A 20849-nucleotide genomic window follows, 5' to 3' on the forward strand; every position below is an offset into this window, starting at 1 on the left:
GGCAGCCCTAACCGGGTTAGAGGGAATAAAGAGGTAAATAATAACAATAAACGATCAGAACAACAGACTTAGAGACTGTCCTTCACTGAGGCCCTTCTCTCTCATCTGTAAAATGACAAGCCATGGACACAGGGAACCAGCAGCGGCCTCTGGCAGTGTCCTGGTCGTGGGCTGACACTTTAAATGTGCCATCCATCGTGTGGAGCTGGCCAATGCGCGTGTGGCAGAGGGGAGGCTGGTGCCCACAGGTCACTGCTGTCCACAGGAAGTCAGTGCCCAGGTTGGCTGGGACCCGTGAGGACAGACCTGCCCTGTGATAATTGCTATACCTTCCTCTCACATGCATTTTTTGAGACGCTACTAGGCCCTGGGGACACAGCAGGGAAAGACATATAGACAGTCCTGTCTGTATGTGGCCCCTCCAAGAGCTGTGGATTGGGTCCTGGCCCAATTCCACACAGTTTTAGTGATTAAAGATTTGTGTTATGTTTTGTTGGTTCTTTTTAAAAATTATTTTAAAATATTATTTATTGATTTTTTTTTTTTTTGAGAAAGAAAGGAAAAGAGAGAGAGAGGCATTGATATGAAAAACAAACATCACCTTTACCAGAAGGACATGTGATTCTGGCCCCCAGTCCCTCCTCCCTCAGACCAGGAATCCAGACCCCTTCCTTCCTCAGACCCAGGAGTCCAGGCCCCCAGCCCCTCCTCCCTCAGACCCAGGAGTCCAGGCCCCCAGCCCCTCCTCCCTCAGACCCAGGAGTCCAGGCCCCCAGCCCCTCCTCCCTCAGACCCAGGAGTCCAGGCCCCCAGCCCCTCCTCCCTCAGAACCAGGAGTCCAGGCCCCCAGCCCCTCCTCCCTCAGACCCAGGAGTCCAGGCCCCCAGCCCCTCCTCCCTCAGACCCTGGAGTCCAGGCCCCCAGCCCCTCCTCCCTCAGACCCAGGAGCCCAGACCCCCTCCTCCCTCAGAACCTGGAGTCCAGGCCCCCAGCTCCTCCTCCCTCAGACCCAGGAGTCCAGACCCCCTCCTCCCTCAGACCCTGGAGTACAGGCCCCCAGCTCCCCATAAGCACCCTGGAGACCCAACCCACGACTTGGGCATGTGCCCTGCCCAGGAATAGAGCTGACAACCTTTTGGTGCACAGGACGGGGCTCATTCAACTAAGCCACACTAGCCAGGGATTAACTTAAAAAATATATATTTTTTTATTTCAGAGAAAAAGGGAGCGGGAGAGATAGAAACACCAGTGATGAGAATCATTGATTGGCTGCCTCCTGCACGCCCTCTACTGCCTGCAACCGAGGCATGTGCCCTTGACTGGAATCAAACCCGGGACCCTTCAGTTCGCAGGCCGACGCTCTTTCCACTGAGCCTAACCAGCTAGGGTTTAACTTTTTTATTTATTGATGAGAGAGAGAGAGAGAGAGAGAGAGAGAAAGGGTGGAGGGGAGAGAGAGAGAAACATTGCTTTGTTGTTCCACTTCTTTATGCATTCATCGGTTGCTTCTTGTGTGTGCCCTGGCTAGGGATTCAGCCGGAAACCTTAGCCTATCGGGTCGACACTCCAACCAACTGAGCTACACGGCCAAGGTGTTCTCTTCTTTTTCTTTTTTTTTTTAAAAATATATTTTATTGATTTTTTCACAGAGAGGAAGGGAGAAGGGATAGAGAGTCAGAAACATCGATGAGAGAGAAACATCGATCAGCTGCCTCCTGCACACTCCCCACTGGGGATATGCCCACCACCAAGGTACATGCCCTTGACCGGAATCGAACCCGGGACCCTTGAGTCCAGAGGCTGACGCTCTATCCACTGAGCCAAACCGGTTAGGGCTCTTCTTTTTCTTTTTTTAAAAATATTTTTAAAAATTAATTTCAGCGAGGAAGAGAAAGGGAGAGAGAGAGAAACATCAATGATGAGAGAAAATGATGAATTGGCTGCCTCCTGCACACCCCCTACTGGGGATCAAGCCCGCAACCCCAGGCATGTGCCCTGACCTGGAACTGAATGAACTGTGACCTCCTGGTTCGTAGGTCAACAGTCAACCACAGATCCACACCAACCAGGCACGTTGTTCCCTTCTTATTGGCAACAGTCATAACATTTCCTGAATTTCTACTCGGGGCCAGTAGCTCCGTGCTATCCTGAGGCCACAAACAGAGAGGCTGGGGGGAAGCAGTGGGCCGAGGATGAGCAAGCCAACCAGGGGCGGAGATAACTTCAGCCGGCAATATCACAACGAGGAAAAGGCAAGAAACGGAGGATGTCGGGCCTGCGTGTGGCCACCTGGGATCAGTAGTGAATTCCGAGCAGGGTGGGCCTCCTGGGGTGGTCACAGGGTTATGCATCACCCCTGCAGCGTGGGTGGAGCTGTGGTTGCTGGAGAGTGGGGGAGGGACTGGGGGGGGCAGCCCCTTGGCCCCCAGGTCTGGGTGGGGTGGTTGGTGACTGGAGGGGGTCTCTGGGCAGTGGGGAGAGCCGGCCGGAAGCACAGGGTGTGCAGGTAAGAAGAGAGGCTCTGCAGGCTGAGAGAGGGCAGTGCCAGAGCCGGTGGGTAGAGGGCTGGGCACCTGGACTCCTGGATTCTGAGGGAACAGGGGGTAGTCCTGGGCCCCCAAACCGAGGGGAGGGGACTGTTGGCCTCTGAGGACACAGGGCTTGTATTTCTCCTCATCTGCCCGGCATTAACCTCGGCCAGCCTCTCGGCACGGTTGGGGCCGTTTTCCCAGGTCCTGAGGCTGGGCAGCTGTGAGCCTAGTGGAAAGCAGGGGCCTTGGGAGGGGTGGTGGGAAACGTCCCTACGTCCCCAGGGCCTGGGAAGAGCTGAGGCTGCCAAACCTAGGGGGGTGCTGGGGAGGGGGGACCCTGGAGGAACAATCCCTGCTCTGTCCACTTCTTTCTCACGGACTCACGCCAAACCAAACCTCTGCCCGGGCCAGTTCTGCTTCCAACCAATCCTGGTGCGCTTTCCAGACCCCTCCTTCCTTTCTCAGGCTCCTACCCCAGTCCTGCTCCCCCCAGGACCCCAGAGTCCAGGCCCCCAGACTCCTCCTCCCTGAGAACTCAAGAGTCGGGGACCCCAGATTTCTCCCTCAGACTCAGGAGTCCAGACCCCCAACCTCTTCTGAGGAAATCAGAAGTTCAGGGACCCAGGCTCCTTCTCCCTTAGAACTTGAAATCACAGCTTCTGGTTGGTGTTGGGCGTCCCCTAGTGGAGGGCAGAGAGGATCTGGCCTGTGATTTATTTACCAGTTAGAAGGACTGGAAGAATTGGTTTGGTCACTCAGCCAGCATGGTGGGAGGGCTTTGCAGGGCTCCGACCTAAGGTCACAGCACAGCTGAGAGCCTCTAAGCGCAGCGGTTCTCAACCTGTGGGTCGCGACCCCTTTGGCGGTCAAACGATCCTTTCACAGGGGTCGCCTAAGACCATCCTGCATATCAGATATTTGCATGACGATTCATCACAGTAGCAACATGACAGTGATGAAGTAGCAGCGAAAATAATTTTATGGTTGGGTCACAACATGAGGAGCTGTATTTAAAGGGCCAGAAGGCCAAAACCGGTTTGGCTCAGTGGATAGAGCGTCGGCCTGCGGACTGAAGGGTCCGGGTTCGATTTTGGTCAAGGGCATGTACCTTGGTTGCGGGCACATCCCCAGTAGGAGGTGTGCAGGAGGCAGCTGATCGATTGATCGATGTTTCTCTCTCATCGATGTTTCTGGCTCTCTATCTCTCTCCCTTCCTCTCTGTGAAAAATCAATAAAATATATTTAAAAAAATAAATAAATAAAGGGCCAGAAGGTTGAGAACCACGGCTCTAGTGCATGCTTCCACGGGTCGGGTCAGGATTGAGCTGTATGTGAGAGAGGGAAAACAGCCCGGGGCATTTTGTTATCTAGAGCTGAGAGCGGAGATGGGGTTACAGTGAAACTGAAGAAGATTAAGTTTCAAAGCCCCTCACTTGCCTGGGCTTTCTGTGGTCCTCTATTTCAATTTGTTTCTATAACTTTCTGTACTTCTAAGAGAGAGGCCCGCCTGCCCGCTGTGGCTCAGTTGGTTGAGCATCGTAGTGTGCGCTGCGTTTGCCAGTACGATTCCCGGTCAGGGCACGTGCCTGGATTGTGGGTTTGACCCCCCACAGGGGTCATGCAGGAGGCAGCCCATGGATGTTTCGCTTTCACAGCGATGTTTCTCTCTACCTCTTCCTTCCACTCTCCCTAAAAATCAATAAAAATATTTTTCGAAAAAGAGGCCCAGAAAAATCTCGGCCTGCCCCCAGTCTGGGGGACATAATCAGTATGTTCCTTGGTCCCTGGATCTGTAATATCACAGAATCATTATTACCACCGTTATCTGTAAGAGGGAGAACTTAGAACTAAGAACCTGAGTTTTCTAAGGTTCCTTCTGGCCTTTGTGTTGATCCTCAAAGGTAAGTCATTCACCTTCTGCACCCAGAGCTTCACCCTTCCACTCAGCAATCACGCCCTGGAGGAAAGAGCAATGACCAGGACAGCCCTGGGCTTGTTTGCCTGGGGCAAGACACACCGCACCCATTTCTTTCTTTAAAAAAATGTATTTTATTGATTTTTTTACAGAGAAGAAGGGAGAGGGATAGAGAGAAACATCGATGAGAGAGAAACATCGATCAGCTGCCTCCTGCACATCCCCACTGGGGATGTGCCCGCAACCAAGGTACATGTCCTTGGCCGGACTGGAACCTGGGACCCTTGAGTCCGAAGATTGACGCTCTATCCACTGAGCCAAACCGGTTAGGGCACCACACCCATTTCTGACATTGATAACCCAAAGTGAGCAGGTATGGGGTGAGGGAGTCCAGGGATCTTGGAGGACTAAAGGGCGGTGCCCCACCCAGCCTGGGGGGTCAGGGAGGGTTTCCTGGAGGAGGTGATATTGTTACTGAGCTGAGAGCTATAGGAAAGTGGAGGAAGAAGATAGTAAAATAATTAGAATCTCCCAGTAATGTGTAAGGTTCACAGTTACAGCACATGATGCTGATCACTTTCTAATCGTAAGGCAGGGGGCCAGGTGTTTACACTGGAGATCACACTGGGTCTTCTCAAAAGCCCTGGGGCAAAAGGGAAAGAGGAATAGCTGGTGCTGGTATAATGCATAGTTTATTTACTTATTTTTAAACATTTGTATTATTTTATTTTATTATTATTATTATTTTTGATCCTCACCCGAGGATATTTTTTCCATTGATTTTTTAGAAAGAGTGGAGAGAGGGAAGGACAGAGAGAAACAGACTAGTTGCCTCTGGCACCTCCCTGACCAAGACCAGGCTGGGGAGGAGGTAAGTGCTCTTGGCCGGAATCCAACCGAAACCCTTCGGTCCACAGGTCGACGCTCTACCCACTGCGCCAGACCGGCTAGGGTTATAATGCCTAGTTTATAAGAGAGGAGGAAACGGAGGCTTAAAGAGATATGTCACTTGTTGGGGAACATTTAGCCCAGCGGTTCTCAACCTGTGGGCCGCGACCCCTTTGGGGGTCGAACGACCCTTTCACAGGGGTCGCCTAAGACCATCGGAAAACACATATATATAATTACATACTGTTTTTGTGATTAATCACTATGCTTTAATTATGTTCAATTTGTAACAATGAAAATACATCCTGCCTATCAGATATTTACATTACGATTCATAACAGTAGCAACATTAGTTATGAAGTAGCAACGAAAATAATTTTATGGTTGGGGGTCACCACAACATGAGGAACTGTATTAAAGGGTCGCAGCATTAGGAAGGTTGAGAACCACTGACTTAGCCGATCAGTAGTACAACCAGAATGTAAACCCAGGTCAGACCTCCACCCAATTCATTGGTGAAGGTTTAACAGCCGCTGATAATCTTCTGTCCTCTGGGTGGGCTTTCACAACACTCTCCCCAAGCCAGGAGTCTCTGAACAAGTGTAGAAAGAATGCATACAGAGCTAAGAAAACATGCAGCTCATACAGCCCTGGAAGCCCAGTCCCCAAGCCTAGTCACCGAGAACACGCATGCGCGCTGAAGTGGCGGCCCGAAACCTAGGGAAGGGGCGGACAGGATCCAACGTGGAGGTGTGGCGGCCGTGAGAACCCTGAGATGGTACTCTGAATGCACAGGAAAAATATAACCTCAAGGGGATTTACCGAGGAGAAAGGACGTTAGGAAAAGAGGTGAGAGCGGGAGGACACTGGTCAGAAGCCCTGCTCTCTGGATCCGGATCCGGTGTCCAGGAAGTTCCTTTAACGCAGGAAGGGCGTGGTCCAAGCAAAGCCTTTAGAAGCGTTACGTACGGTGGCCGGGACAGCTCAAGAAACATGGAACGGCCTGAACTCGAAGTCTCGGCGGAGTGAAGCGGGCGGACGGCCTAGAAAGCTCACATAACCGGGAGAGGCTGGCTTACTGGAGAGGACAGAAGGAATGGAGCCTGTGCATAGCGCACGTGTTAGCTGAGGAAGTCCTGGGAGTTCGGAGCAGGCAGCGTGTCCACCAGGTGAAAACATGGGCTAGTAGGCGGGGGAAGTTCTGTGGCCGGATTGGTTCCTTCAAAGCCGGAAGCCGCTCTCCCGGGAGGCGTGGTCGAGGCGCTCTTGCCCGGTACGGTGGCCGGCAGGTCGGGGGGGGAAAAAAAGCGTGAAATCTCGCGCGATCGCGCTGCTGCCGTCGGGGACGGGGCGGGGCTGGCGGCGGGGGCGGGGACCCGGAGCGGGAAGATGGCGGCGGCGCAGGAGACGGACGGGGCCGGCAGCGCCGTGGTGGCGGCCGGAGGAGGCGGCTCCGGTCAGGTACGGAGGCCGAGAGGGGCCTGAGGGGTTCTTCTCCACCCGGGGGGCCTCCCACGGGGCGTGTCCTGCTCCTTTTCGCGGAATCCCGTGCATCGGGGGCTCCTTGCCCAGAGGGACCTTGAATACCGGGCCCAGGCGGGGCCGGGTGGCCCGGGCGGCCGGACGGTGCGGGGAGCGGGGCCCTGTTGCGTGCCGGGCCCCCGGCATGCTCGCGCCGAGCGGCCACCAAGCTCATTGCTCGAGCTGGAGACAGTGGCGCGGCGGGACGTAGTCTTGTATCCGGGCTCCCTCGGTTCTCGACTCCTGATTCCAGGCTCCACGTCCGTTCGCAGAGTGGTCTGGCACCCGGGGTCTCCCTTCCAGTGCCTGACCTGTGGACGGTGACTGGTTAACTGGGAGTGTTGTATCTCGGGGGGGGAGTCAGGTAGTCGTCCTGAGTCAGGGCACAGGCTGTGGAGGCTGACAGACCCATTTCACAGGTGGGAACCCAAGGAACCGCGAGAGCGAGGCGCCTGCAGAATGTCAGCCGGGCTGGGCCGGGCTTCATCCCATGGAGCAGCGAGGCAGCCGCCGCTAACCCAGCGTGGTCAGCCCCGGAGTGGCTGTGCTTTGGTCACAAACTAACCCCGTGGGGGCATTAGCCCAGGGGCGGTGGTTTCTGACCCTCACCGCCATAACGCAGCCGGGGCTGCAGAACCTGCTGAGTTCAGGCAGCCACCCTGCAGGCGTTTAGGGAACCCACCCCCGCCCACCCGGATGTCACCGAGTGGGAGCAGCACACGGGAGAGGAGCTCAGGTTGGGAGGGGAGCGTGAAGCCGAGTTTCTCTGTGACCTTGTGCTAGTCCCTCTCTCTTGGGGCCCTCATTTCTGCAGTGGTAAATGGAAGGGTTAGGTAGCAGGGCCAGCCGTGTGATGGGCCACAAAGGTGGCCACACCTGTGCCCCTGCCGTCGGTGGAGCGGGAGAGAAGACTGACGTGTAAAGAGTTATAGCACTGGGTGACGAGCGTAACGATAGACGTCTATGCCAGGGACTGAGGGAGCCAAGAGGAGGGGCAAATAATATCACCTGGAACGCCAGGATGAGATTCGTGGGCTAGAGCAAGACAAGATGCACCTTGTTTAGCATCTTCATCCAGGCCCTGGCCCCGGGGGTGGCCTCAGGAAATGTTTGCTGAATTAGCTCTGGAAGGAAGACTCAGTCCCTGTCTTCAGGGGTTGCTCAGTCTTGCTGGAAGGTCTTTCTCCCTTGGAGTTTCTGTTGATTACTGAGTGTGTGTGTGTTGGGGGGGCGGGGAGTGGGGGACGGTGAGGGGAGAGGCTAGGGCTCAGGGTGCCCCGATTGCTGCGAGTTTCCACAGACCCCCACACACCCTAGTCTTCTCTTGTCCTACCTCTGCTTAAACCTCTCCAGGCATTCCTTTGCTTTCAGGATAAAGGACAAGTTCTCTAGCAGAGCAAGCGCTGCACGATCATGACTCCCTTCAGGCTGAGGATGGCTCAACCGCAGCACTTACTGACAGTTTGGGTTGGAGAATTCTTCACTGTGGGGGACTGTCCTGTGCGCAGTAGGATATTTAGCAGCATCTTTGGCCTCTACACACTAGGTATCAGTAGCGTATACATCACTCCTCAGTGGAGAGAACCAAAAATGCCTGCAGACATTGCTAAATGTCCCTGCTGGAGGGCCACTGGCTGAGAGGAGCATCAGCCGGCTGAGCTTTTATTTCGGGTGGGTGCCAGCTATCCCTCCCTCATAGCCTGTGCATAGGTTTCTCCCTTCTTACCTGGTTGATCCTTACGAGTCCTGTACATCTCAGACATTCTCTCCCCTAGGAAGCCCTCTCTGACCCTCAGACTGGGTCAGGGCTTCACAGCCCCCTGGGCCTCTCCTTTCCCCAGCACTGCCCACACTGGGTTGTCCCTGTCCATCTGTCTCCTCCGCTGACAGGAGCTGCAGGAGGACAGAACTGGGACTGTCCTGGTCATCACTGTGTCCCCAGCACCGCCCAGCTGAGGGCTTGGCACAGGTCAGGTGCTCAGTGTTGGTGGAATGAATGGATCTTGAGGCAGAGGCTAAGCTGAGGTGGAATGCCCACGGTGGATCCAGGTGTTCGGTGAGGATGTGCCGGGAAGCCTCTGGCCCAGCCTCATGGTTTTAGCTGCTTCCTGGGCCCCTTGGTGCGTGTTCCTGGAGATCGTGTGTGAGATCGGACATGTGGATCCAAGAGGAGGAACTGTGCTGTGTCCGCAGCCACCACCACCCTCTCCTGGCCTGTGGGGTCTAGACAGGCCTTGGCAGTCTCATGCTCCAGCCAGCCTGCTCCCCCTCCCGGCGGGGGCTGAGGCACAGGACCCACAGACCAGCATCCATCCCTTCAGCTAATGTGTATTTTGTCCCCGCTGCAGGCTCTGGTCCGTGCTGACGCTGGAGACACAGCTGCGGACAGAAGAGAGGCCCTGCCCCCCTGGAGCTCATGTTCTATCGAGGGCCTCGGGGTGGGGGGAGAACAGACGGGACTGTTCTAAGATAAACAGGAAAATGTATAGTGGACCAGATGTGATAAGTGCCATGGACAGAAATAAAGCTGGGAGGGGGATAGGAAGTGAGGGGGTGGGGAGGGGGGTTGTCATTTAAACAGGGAAGGCCTTGCTAGAAGGTGACATTTGAACAGACTTGAAGAAGGGAGGCATGTAGATACATGGGGAGAAAGCCTTCCAGGTAAAGGGAGCAGCCGGTGCCAAGGCCCTGAGCGGGGAGGTGCCTGGTGTGAGGAGGGCACAGTGAGGAGACTGGTGTGGCTGGGGCTGGTGAGTGAGGGGAGCTAGGGGAGAGCAGGGAGCAGGGAGGGAGCCAGAGCAGGCCCTTGGGGACCATGGTGAGGACTTTGCCTTCACTCTGAGGGAAGTGGAAGCCACTGGAGAGTTACCTCTTTTTTTATTTTATTGCTTTTTGGAGAGAGGAAGGTGGAGAGAGAGAGCCCAGAATCTGGGTATCTGGGTATGTGCCTTGACCGGGAATCGAACCTGCCACCTTTTGGTGTAGGGGAAGATGCTCCAGCCAAATGAGCCACACTGACCAGGGCAAGAGTTACCTTTCTATTGAGGTATAATTTAGATACCGTACCGTTCACCTGCTGTCAGTATAGACTTCGGTGGCTTTTCGTACATGCGTGCAGTTGTGAGGAACAAGCATCGTCACGGTCCCATCTGAGAACACTTGTATCCCCTCAGAACGTGCTCCTTTTGCAGTCTCTCTCTGCCCCTAGCAGTGTTCCTTTTTGTTGCCGAGTACTATTCCATTGTGCAGATACATCCGTTCCATCATTGCAGGACGTTTGGGTAACTTGTAGCTATTATGAATAATGCTGCTATGGACATTCGCGTATAAGCTTTCCCGTGGACCTACGCTCTCATTTCTCTTGGGTAGAGACCCAGGAGTGGGATCGCTGGCTTGTTTGCAGGTACCTAGTTCACTTTTTAAGCATCGACCTTGTTTTTCCAAGCACAGTGTCATTTTTCCCACCAGCAGTGTCCAGCGTTCCGATGTCTCCACACCCTCACCTGCACTTGTGGCTGGCCCTCTTTTTGATGCTGGCCATCCGAGTGCACAGACATCTCATTGCGGTTTTCATTTGCATTTCCATGGGAAGGTGTCCAGCCCACTTGTCCACTGTTGCGGGTAGGAGAACAGACCTGGCAGCCAGCCAGATGTGGGTTCAAGTTCTGGCCTGGCCTCAAGCTTCCGTTTCTTGACCCAGAATCAGCTCAGACCTGCTGGAAGCCCTTACTCGGCCCCCCAGTGCTCCTGAACAAGGGCTGTGCCCGTCTAATCTCCCTGTCTCCTGGCCAACCCCTTCGCTGAACCTTTCCCTCTCCCCAGCACAGCCTCCACCCAAATGTCAAAGACAGCTCCTCGGGGAGGCCTCCCTGGCCCCCCAATCCAGGGGTTATCTTCATCTCCTGTTATTTCCTCCAGAGCACTTTTCCTGTTTACCATTTTTAATTATCCTGTTTACTGTTCTGTAGGTGTGTTTCCATCTAGATCAACGGTTCTCAACCCTTTGGGGGTCGAACGGCCCTTTCACAGGGGTCGCCTAAGACCATCGGAAAACACATATATAATTACATATTGTTTTGTGATGAATCACTATGCTTTCATTATGTTCAATTTGTAACAATGAAATTGGGGGTCACCACAACATGCGGAGCTGTATTAAAGGGTCGCGGCATTAGGAAGGTTGAGAACCACTGCTCTAGATCCTGAACTCTGGGAGAGCAGGACCAGAGCTGTGTGGCCACCACCAGGCCCACCACCTAGCTCAGGGCCCGGCGCACAGTGAGTGCTCAGGACATATTTTTTCCAACACACGAAGGAAATCTTTTCTGAACAAAATACACCTGCGTTTTCACAATCTGGCCCTTGGGTCAGAGATGGGAAGGGTCAGAGAAGGGAAGTGATGTGTCCAAGATCTCACGGCCGGGAATGATGGGGCAAGGCCTGCAGCCTGGGTCTGTGACCACCTATCACCATGGTGCTGTCCTACACTTTGGGAGACAACAGAGAAAAGCACTTGCTGGTAAAGGGACAGGGAGTGACAAATGACACCTTTAACAAACACTGGCCTCAGCTCCCTGGCAGCCCCATCTGGCCAGGGGGCCTCTGTCTCTGCTCCCCGGGGCCATCATGTCTATATTGGTGGGGCTGTGGGAGGGGGAGGGCTGGGCAGTGGGGGCCCCGGAGGGGGTGGATTTGGGTGGCCTGGTGCTGGGGGAAAGCCCTTCAGGGAGCATTTGTTGACTCCACAGGTATTTATTGAGCCCCTGCTCTGCTGGCTGGGGGGCTGGGTAATGCTTCCACCTGACGGTGACCTTGACAGTCCTAGTCCTACCTCTTGAAGGCTGGGGGCTGAGGGGGCGGAGCCAGGAGGAAGGAAGAGGGCAGGACTGGGAAGTGGCAGGTTCCAGGACAGGCCTGGGAAGAATTTCTCCATCTCGCGCCTTTCCAAAGCTGACATGAAATTCTCTGCTTCTGAGCTTCTCTTTCGGAGGGAAGATTCTCCCTTTGGGAAGCCCTGCCTGACTCGCTGGCCTGCCCACCCTCCCTCCTCCTGCTGCTGTCCTGCCTGGGACACCGACAAGTAGCTCAGCCTCCCCAAGCCTCCATTCGCCCGCATGGAGATGTTCGAGGTTCCGGCCCGCAGGCTGGTGTGCACTGTGTTTGTTGCACTCATCTTCGTTGTGGCTCACAGCAGTGTGGCTCATGCCCTGGTTGTTTTTTTCTGTCTGTCTGTCTGTCCTGCTGTTTCCGGAGCTCCTGAAGGGATGGGCCCTGTACAGGGCCAGCCACAGCGGAGACCCCAGGAACTGTTTGCTCAGGGAAAGACCGTTCAGATAAACCCAGGACTTGTATCGGCCAGTGACCCCTTCTGCATTGTTCCCCATAGTCACCTCCGCATCCTTGCTCCCTGGGCCCCGGCCCCAGGGAGCGATGGACAGTCCTCAGAGTCAGACTGTGGGTCTCACCACCTTTGTTTCTGTCCCTGCTGCTTCCCTCATTGCCTCCTCTGCACAGGCCACTTGTATTTTAGATCTCAGCGCTGATGTCCCCTCTTCCAGGAAGCTCTCCCTGACCCCTGGACCAGGTGCCCCCCCTGTGTTCAGCCCTGAGCCAGGTTGCATTCTCCCTCCTTATCCTGGTCTCTGTCTCCGCAGGTGACCAGCAATGGCAGCATCGGGAGGGACCTGCCAGCGGAGACCCAGCCCCAGAACCCACCCCAGCCAGCACCCAACGCCTGGCAGGTCATCAAAGGTGTCCTATTCAGGTAAGCAGATGCCAGTTTGCTTTTTTATCTTCTAATATGTTTTTATTGCTTTTAGATAGAGGAAGGGAGAGGGAGATTGAAACATCGATGAGAGAGAAGCATCAACATCCATTGGCTGCCTCCTGCATGCCTCCTGTTCGGAATCGAGCCTGAAACCCCAGCAATCGAACCAGCTACCTCCTGGTAGATGGGTCAGTGCTCCAGCACGGACCTACACCGGCCGGGCATGGTTTGCTTTCGTTCATGGAAAAAAGTGCACATGAAAGGAAAGAGTCCTTGAGGATGGCCATCATGTCTATATTGGTGGGAGCTGTATTTTTTTTTCTTAATGATAGAATTTTTTTAATGTGTTAAAATATACCACATTATTAATATTCTCGGGCTGCTCTAATAAATAGCACTAACTGGGTGACTTAAACAACAGAAATGAATTTCTCACAGCTCTGGAGGCCAGAAGTCGGAGACCAAGGGCATGTCTGGTTTCTCCTGAAGCGTCTCTTCTTGGCTTGTAGATGTCTGCCTTGTGGGGTCTTCACATGGTCTTTCTTCTTTGGGTGCCTATGTCCTAATCTCCTCTTCCTTTTTGTTTTTCTTTTTTTACTTTGTTCTTATTCTTTTTCTAATCTCTTCTTATAAGGACACCAGTCCTATTGGATTAGGGCCCACCCTATGATCTCACTTAGCCTTAATCACCTCTTTAGAGTCCCTATCTGCAAATACAGTCACTGAGGTACTTAGGGTTAGGACTTGACATATGATTTGGGGGACACAATTCAGACACAACATACACGTTACATGTAACTTACCATTTTAACTATTTCTAAATGTAACATTCAGTGGCTTTAATTATATTGACATTGTTTTTTTTGTTTTGTTTTTTTTTAATATATTTTATTGATTTTTTACAGAGAGGAAGGGAGAGGGATAGAGAGCTAGAAACATCAATGAGAGAGAAACATCGATCAGCTGCCTCCTGCACACTCCCCACTGGGGATGTGCCCGCAACCAAGGTACATGCCCTTGACCGGAATCGAACCCGGGACCCTTGAGTCCCCAGGCTGACGCTCTATCCACGGAGCCAAACTGGTCAGGGCTATATTGACATTGTTGTACAACCATCACTACCATTCATCTCCACAACTCTTTCCTCTTCCCAAACTGAAACTCTGTTCCCCTTAAACACTAACTCCTCATTTTCCCTTCCCGCCAACCCTTAGCATCCACCTTCCTACTTTCTGTCTCTGAGCTTCTACCTCAGAGAGGAATCCGACAGCTCACAGGTCATCAAAAGAATTCCAAGAGATCCCTCGTTGGTGGGGCTCAATTGGCATCATCCTGTGCACTGAAAGGTTGCTGGTTTGATTCCAGGTCAGGACTCATGCCCAGCTTGTGCGCCCCATCCTTGGTGGGGGGCATGCAGGAGGCAGCAGATTGATGTTCTGCTATGATCTATGTTCCACTCTCACATTGATGAGTTTCTCTCCCTCTCCCTCTTTCTCTAAAAAGCAATAAAAATGTCTTAAAAAGAAAAGAATTCCATGAAAACCCATGTCAGCTGGGGGCATAGGAGCTGGCACATGCTCAGTCAAAGTTGGCCGTGATTGCTTTTGTTTACTGTTTATAAAACCTTAGGACATATAAAGAGAAACAGTTGAAAGATAATCCACAGCCTCGATGCAGTCACAGATCACCTGCTGGTGGGGGACAGACCTGCCTGCCTCAGAGTGTCACACAGGACAGGGAGAAGCTGTTCAGGAGAGAAACTGCACTCTTCAGACAGGACACTCACATGTCCTTCCTGACCTGTACCCCAAGCTTCTTCAACTGTGGGGCCCCTGTCCCTCCTCTTCCCTGTTCCTCTCTTCCCCCCATGTCCAATGAGGACTTAGCATTTTTTTATATATCAGTTTCTTTCATGCTTCAAACAGCTATGAATAGAGATTATTCTTATCTTTCCCTTCATTTTTACACGAGGCAGCCTATTTTATACAGTTCTGCACCTTGATTTTTTTCATTCGCAATGTATCTCAGAAATCTTTCCACATCGGTGCATACAGGAACTTCCTTCAGATACGCATTTTTCATCCAGCCACAGTGTAGGCTAATTTCCTTTCTTAGAACCAGGCAGCCCCAAACATCAGTTCAGAGTCTCTCCTGGAGTTTTAAAGTGGAATCGGGCTTTGTTTTGAGGGGTCTGTGAGCTCCCTGAAGCTTCCAGCAGATTGCACTGAAAGGGCCTCTTTTGAGGGTAGTCTCCATGCTTCTTAGCACACCCTCCAATCACACCAGTGTTTACCCGGAGCTGGGAGCGGGGTGGATAAATGAATGGGTGGGAAGGAGAGTTTTCACTATATGTCTTTCCATAAATACAGTTTTTTCTGAACCTGTGGAAGTAATATCTATTTAGGGGGGAGAGAGTTAAAGGCTCTTTTATTTGCTCTCTCTGGGAAGGTGAGGCTGGTCCCTGTGGGCCTGGGGTCCTCTGGCGGGGCTTCATGGCCTGGGATGCTGGGGTGGAGGGCAGTGTCCCCAAGGCCTCTGAGTGGGCCCCAAACTGGGTACACGAGTACACACAGATGTTCTTGTGTCCTTCAGGGCGCAGGGGATCTAGAATCCTAAAAAGATCTGGTCTGGTCTCCCTCATTTTACAGGGGACCCAGAAGACCAGAGGGGTTGGGACTCCCCCCACAGGCCACACATTAAGCCAGTGGACGTCCCTGCTCCACACTCTCCTTGGATGTATTCACTCATATGGGAGCCTCTCCTGGGGGCAGAGGGGACCCCAGAGATTGTCGGTGCTAGATCTTCCCTAGCCATGTGCATCAGGGACTTCTTGGGGAGGCAGCAGATGGCTCAGCTGGGCCATGGCTCCTGAGACCCCAGACCCCAGGGCTCCATGGCTTCTACAGGCAGAGACGAGTTCTGTGCCTGATCCTGCCCTTCGGTGTGGTTTGGGGCTCAGCAGGGAGGCAGCCTACCCACATCAGAATTCCCTTGTAGTGTTTTCCATTCCAAAGTTTATTGGATGACTCTTTCCTGTGATGCAAATAACAACAATAATAGCTAACACTTGTACTACTCAGTATGTGCCTGGCTTCATTCTGAATGATGTCATTGCATATGTATATATCGGTGTATTTAATGCTTACAAACAACCCTACAAGGTAGGCAGTGTTAGCCCCACGTTAATAGTGGAGGAAACAGGCCTAGAGAGGCCAAGAATCTTGTTCGAGGTCACACAGTCAGTAAGAGGCAGAGCTGGGCTTCAGATCCAGGTATTGAAGCTTAGAGGCTGAGCATGTAACCCCTCTGCTGTATAGCTTTTTGCTTTTTTTAATTTTTTTTTAAATTTGTTAATATATTTTATTGATTTTTTACAGAGAGGAAGGGAGAGAGAGAGAGAGTTAGAAATATCGATGAGAGAGAAACATCGATCAGCTGCCTCCTGCACATCTCCCATTGGGGAAGTGCCCGCAACCCAGGTACATGCCCTTGACCGGAATCGAACTTGGGACCTTTCAGCCCGCAGGCCGACGCTCTATCCACTGAGCCAAACCGGTTTTGGCTGCTTTTTGCTTTTTAAAAAAATGTTTTTATTAATTTCAGAGGGGAAGGGAGAGGAAGAGCGAGAGAGATAGAAACATCAATGATGAGAGGAAATAGTTGATCAGCTGCCTGCTGCACACCCACTACTGGGAATGGAGCCCACAACCTGGGCATGTGTCCCAACCAGGAATGAAACTGCGACCTCCTGCTCATAGGTGCTCATAGGCTGACGCTCAACCACTGAGCCACACCACCTGGGCTGCTCTGTGGGTTTTTATACCTGTGATTCATAAATGCTTGTCTCATTATTAATTACACAGCGGCTGTATCTGAGAGACCTGAATTAATACAATGGATATTTATTTCTCGCACACATACCAGTGTGGACTAAGCAGACCAGAATTTTGCAGTCTGCTGCGACCCAGACTCCTCCCTGATTTTTTTTTAAAAAATATATATTTTAGCTCTAACCGGTTTGGCTCAGTGGATAGAGCGTCGGCCTGCGGACTGAAGGGTCCCGGGTTCGATTCCGGTCAGGGGCATATGCCTTGGTTGCGGACACATCCCCAGTGCGGAGTGTGCAGGAGGCAGCTGATCGATGTTTCTGACTCTCTATCCCTCTCCCTTCCTCTCTGTAAAAAAATCAATGAAAATATATTTTAAAAAAATATATATATTTTATTGATTTTTTACAGAGAGGAAGGGAGAGGGAGAGAGAATCAGAAACATCGATGAGAGAGAAACATCGATCAGCTGCCTCCTGCACACTCCTGTGTCCGCAACCAAGGTACATGCCCTTGACCGGAATCGAACCTGGGACTCTTGTGTCCGCAAGCCGACACGCTATCCACTGAGCCAAACCGGTTAGGGCTCCTCCCTGATTTTTGATCCACCATTGCTAGGTTTTGCCCCTCTGCTACATAGGGCCTAAGACAGCTGCTGAAAATCCAGTCACCACATCCATGTTCCAGCGGGGAGATGAAATCAAGGAGAGATGTTCTTTCTCTTTAAGGACACTTTCCAAAAACTCAACATAGCACATTGTTTTTTCATTTTATTGACCAGAGCTTTACCTTGTATCTTTACCCAGCTGTAAGTAAGGCTAGAATTGTCTCTTTTCTGGGTGGCCAAGGGGTCCCACTAAAATTTAGTTTACTTACCAAGGAAGAAGGGGAAGATGGATATTGGGAAACAACTATCAGTCTGGTGTAGTTTTGTTTTAGGGCTTTTATTTTGTTCATTAGAAAAAAATTCAAAAAGAAAAGCATAAAAAATCCCCTAAGATCACCGTCATCATCATTACTGTATTGACACAATCCTTTCACACACTGATTCATATTGATGCTCACCCGAGGATATTTTTCCATTGATTTTTAGAGAGAGTGGAAGAGAGAGAGAGAGAGACAGAGAGAAATATCGATGTGAGAGCGACACATCGATTGGTTGCCTCACACACATGCCCTGACCAGAATCAAACCTGGGACCCTCCAGTCTGTGGGCCAATGCTCTAACCACTGAGCCAAACCAGCTAGGGCTGTGTATTCATTCTTATCAAGCTTTTCCTGATTGTTTCCAGTAGGAGAGTTGGTCTGAATAAACTAGTCCTTTGCTACTAAAATTCAGGACTGCCTTGGCAGGAGTGTTAAACCACCCCTGGTCGGGGTAGGTGCAGGAGGCAACCAGTCGATGTGTCTCTCTCATATCTCTATATCTATATCTATATTTATATCTATATCTGTATCTCTATATATAGGTAGATATCTTTATATCTATATCTATATCTATATATCTATTTATCTGTATATCTATATCTACATATATATATGTGTGTATATATATTTTTTTAATGTAGTTGCAGGAACTCCTGGTCACATTACTTTAAGTATAGGCAACTCATTCTCAGGATCAGTGATTCTTTTTTTAAAAAAAATATTTTTATTGATTTCAGAGAGGAAAGGAGAGGGAGAGAGAGAGAGAAACATCAATGATGAGAGAGAATCATTGATCGGCTGCCTCCTGCACGCCCCCTACTGGGGATCGAGCCTGCAACCCATGCATGTGCCCTTTACCAGAGAACCTTCAGTCCGCAGGCCAACGCTCTATCCACTGAGCCAAACCAGCCAGGGCTCTCTCATATCTATATTTTTCTCTCTCTCTTCCTTCGTCGCTCCCTTCCACTCTCTCTAAAAAGAAATGGAAAAAATATCCTCTGTTGAGGATTAACAACAACAAAATCAGAACTAACTTATTACTTACTATCTGCCTCTCCAGTTTTCAGTTGAGGTTTCTGAAATGTTGCTTATGTTGCTTTCTAAGGTTCTGTGCTTGTAAAACACTGGGCTAGCACAGGTTCTTTGGGTTGTCTCACTTTGGGATGTCTCACAGTGGACTGGGACATGAATGTTTTCTAGGTCTGAGGTTTCAAGGGTTCAAGCTCCTGTGTCCTGTGGTCACCAGGAGCTTCTGGAGGACTTGGTGAGGGGGCTCTACATGGAGCCCAGGGCAGTGTCAGGCCCCTCACCCTAGCAGACAGTGGCACCTGGGGTCTCTCCCCAGACGTGGCTTTTGAGGGCATCTTATCTCTCACCAGCCCTGTGACTGCCTTCTCAGGGACCCTCCATCCTTGGCCACCGGCCCCAGGTCAGGCTGCAGCAGGTGCGAGTCAGAAGCTCAGGAGGACCCATGTCAGAAGGAAAAGGCTTGGGGACTCATCACCTGCCCTGCTTCCCTCCTCAGGATCTTCATCATCTGGGCCATCAGCAGCTGGTTCCGCCGAGGGCAGGCCCCTCAGGACCAAGTGGGCCCCGGAGGAGCCCCGCGCGTCGCCAGCCGCAACCTGTTCCCCAAAGACACTTTAATGGTAACTGCCGGCTGGGAGACCAGACAAGGGAGATGAGAGCGCCAGGGAGGGTGTGGGGGAGTGACATGGGCCGCGATCTGGTTTCTGGTAACTGTCAGGTCTATGAATGGGTTCAGAGCTGAGGACCTCTGGGTCTATCCACAACATATAAAACCTGTCACTCAGGCGACACCAGTGAGGGAAAAGTAAATTCTTTTGGTTTTGTGGGGGTTCCTCTGGGGAAGAGAAACATCCAAGGAGTCACTCGGTTGTTTAAAAACTATCTTGGCAGAGTCCTTAATGTATTCTGTTTCAAAAGTATGGTCAGGCTTTAAAAGTTGCAAAGGGAGCCCCAGCCGGTTTGGCTCAGTGGATAGAGTGTCAGCCTGCAGATTGAAGGGTCCTGGGTTTGATTCCGGTCAAGGGCATGTACCTCAGTTGTAGGCTCAATCCCCGTCCCGGTCGGGGCCCATGTCTCTCTCACATCGATGTTTTCAGTTTCCCAGAATTCTAGTTAGTGGGGTGACCACTGCTCAGCTGTTCTTGGTCAGTGGGCCTTCAGGGCTCTGGACAAAGACGGCCACGGGACTTGAGAAAGGAGGAAGCTCTTGGAGGCATGGCTTCCCCATGTTCTCGGTAGAGGCTGATGTTCCTGCAGATCTTGACCGTGCTTTATCCATAAGCCTGCAGAGCTCTGACCAGGAACGCCATAAGAGGCCAAGAAGGGAGAACATAATTCAGGAAGGTCTTGATCCTGTCTAACCCTAAATTCTAATTGCTAGGCTGGCCATTCTCTTTTTTCTTTTCTTTTTTAAAAAAAATATATTTTATTGATTTTTTACAGAGAGGAAGGGAGAGGGATAGAGAGTTAGAAACATTAATGAGAGAAACATCGATCAGCTGCCTCCTGCACACTCGCTACTGGGGATGTGCCTGTAACCAAGGTACATGCCCTTGACCGGAATCGAACCTGGGACCCTTGAGTCCGCAGGCTGATGCTCTATCCACTGAGCCAAACTGGTTAGGGCCTCTTTTTTCTTTTAATATATTTTTATTGATTTCAGAGAGGAAGGGAGAGGGAGAGGGAGAAATATCAATCAATTGGCTGCCTCCTACACACCCCACACTGGGGATGGAGCCCGCAACCCAGGCATGTGCCCTGACTGGGAATGGAACCATGATCTCCTGGTTCATAGGTCAACGCTCAGCCACTGACCTACGCGAGCCAGGCGAGGCTGGCTATTCTTTAATTGTTTTTTTGCTCATAGACATCACAGACTCAGACCAGGACAGATGTGGTGGGTATGAGAAAAGAGAAAATTTCTTCTACTAGCTGCTACTCTTCTCTCCACTAACTCCCCTTTTCCTTCACCCAACAAAGTTATTCATATTAGTAGGCTGACCACTGCCACAGTTCTTCATCTGTCAACCTCAGAGGCTCTTAATGAGGAACCCTAAGCTCCCCACTTCTCCTCCCAACAGAACCTGCACGTGTACATCTCAGAGCACGAGCACTTTACAGACTTCAACGCCACGTCAGCACTCTTCTGGGAGCAGCACGACCTTGTGTATGGCGACTGGACCAGCGGCGAGAACTCAGATGGCTGCTATGAGCACTTTGCTGAGCTCGACATTCCACAGGTGGGGACAGCTCCCGATCTCTGGCCCCAGGCTGCTCGCCTTGCATGGAAGGGCCTTTCCTTGAACCAACTGCGATCTGAAGATTAGGCTCTATGCCTGGCTGTACCCTCCGTTCACATGCTTCGTGGCCACAGGCAGGTCCCTGAAGTCTCTGGGCCATGGCCTCCCACATCTCCATGTGGATGGAGTTGGAATTGGCCTAGG

General features: G+C 51.8%; 1 protein-coding gene across 2 annotated transcripts in view; it reads left to right on the forward strand.

The window, feature by feature from the left end:
* The first annotated feature begins 6011 nt into the window (after positions 1-6011).
* Positions 6012-20849, forward strand: part of CLPTM1 (CLPTM1 regulator of GABA type A receptor forward trafficking) — a 33427-nt gene continuing 18589 nt past the window's right edge. Inside the window, exons 1-4 of one of the 2 annotated variants that reach the window (XM_081106772.1) lie at positions 6012-6503; positions 12510-12619; positions 18902-19025; positions 20487-20645. In XM_081106772.1, coding sequence (XP_080962898.1) covers positions 19023-19025; positions 20487-20645 — 162 coding nt within the window. In that variant the 5' untranslated portion in view covers positions 6012-6503; positions 12510-12619; positions 18902-19022. Of the gene's footprint in view, positions 6504-6708; positions 6796-12509; positions 12620-18901; positions 19026-20486; positions 20646-20849 lie in introns of those variants that run through there. The other variant, XM_081106773.1, reaches the window with a different exon arrangement.

The sequence above is a fragment of the Myotis nattereri genome (assembly GCF_964212035.1).
Source record: "Myotis nattereri genome assembly, chromosome: 15".
NCBI classification, from domain to species: Eukaryota; Metazoa; Chordata; class Mammalia; order Chiroptera; family Vespertilionidae; genus Myotis; species Myotis nattereri.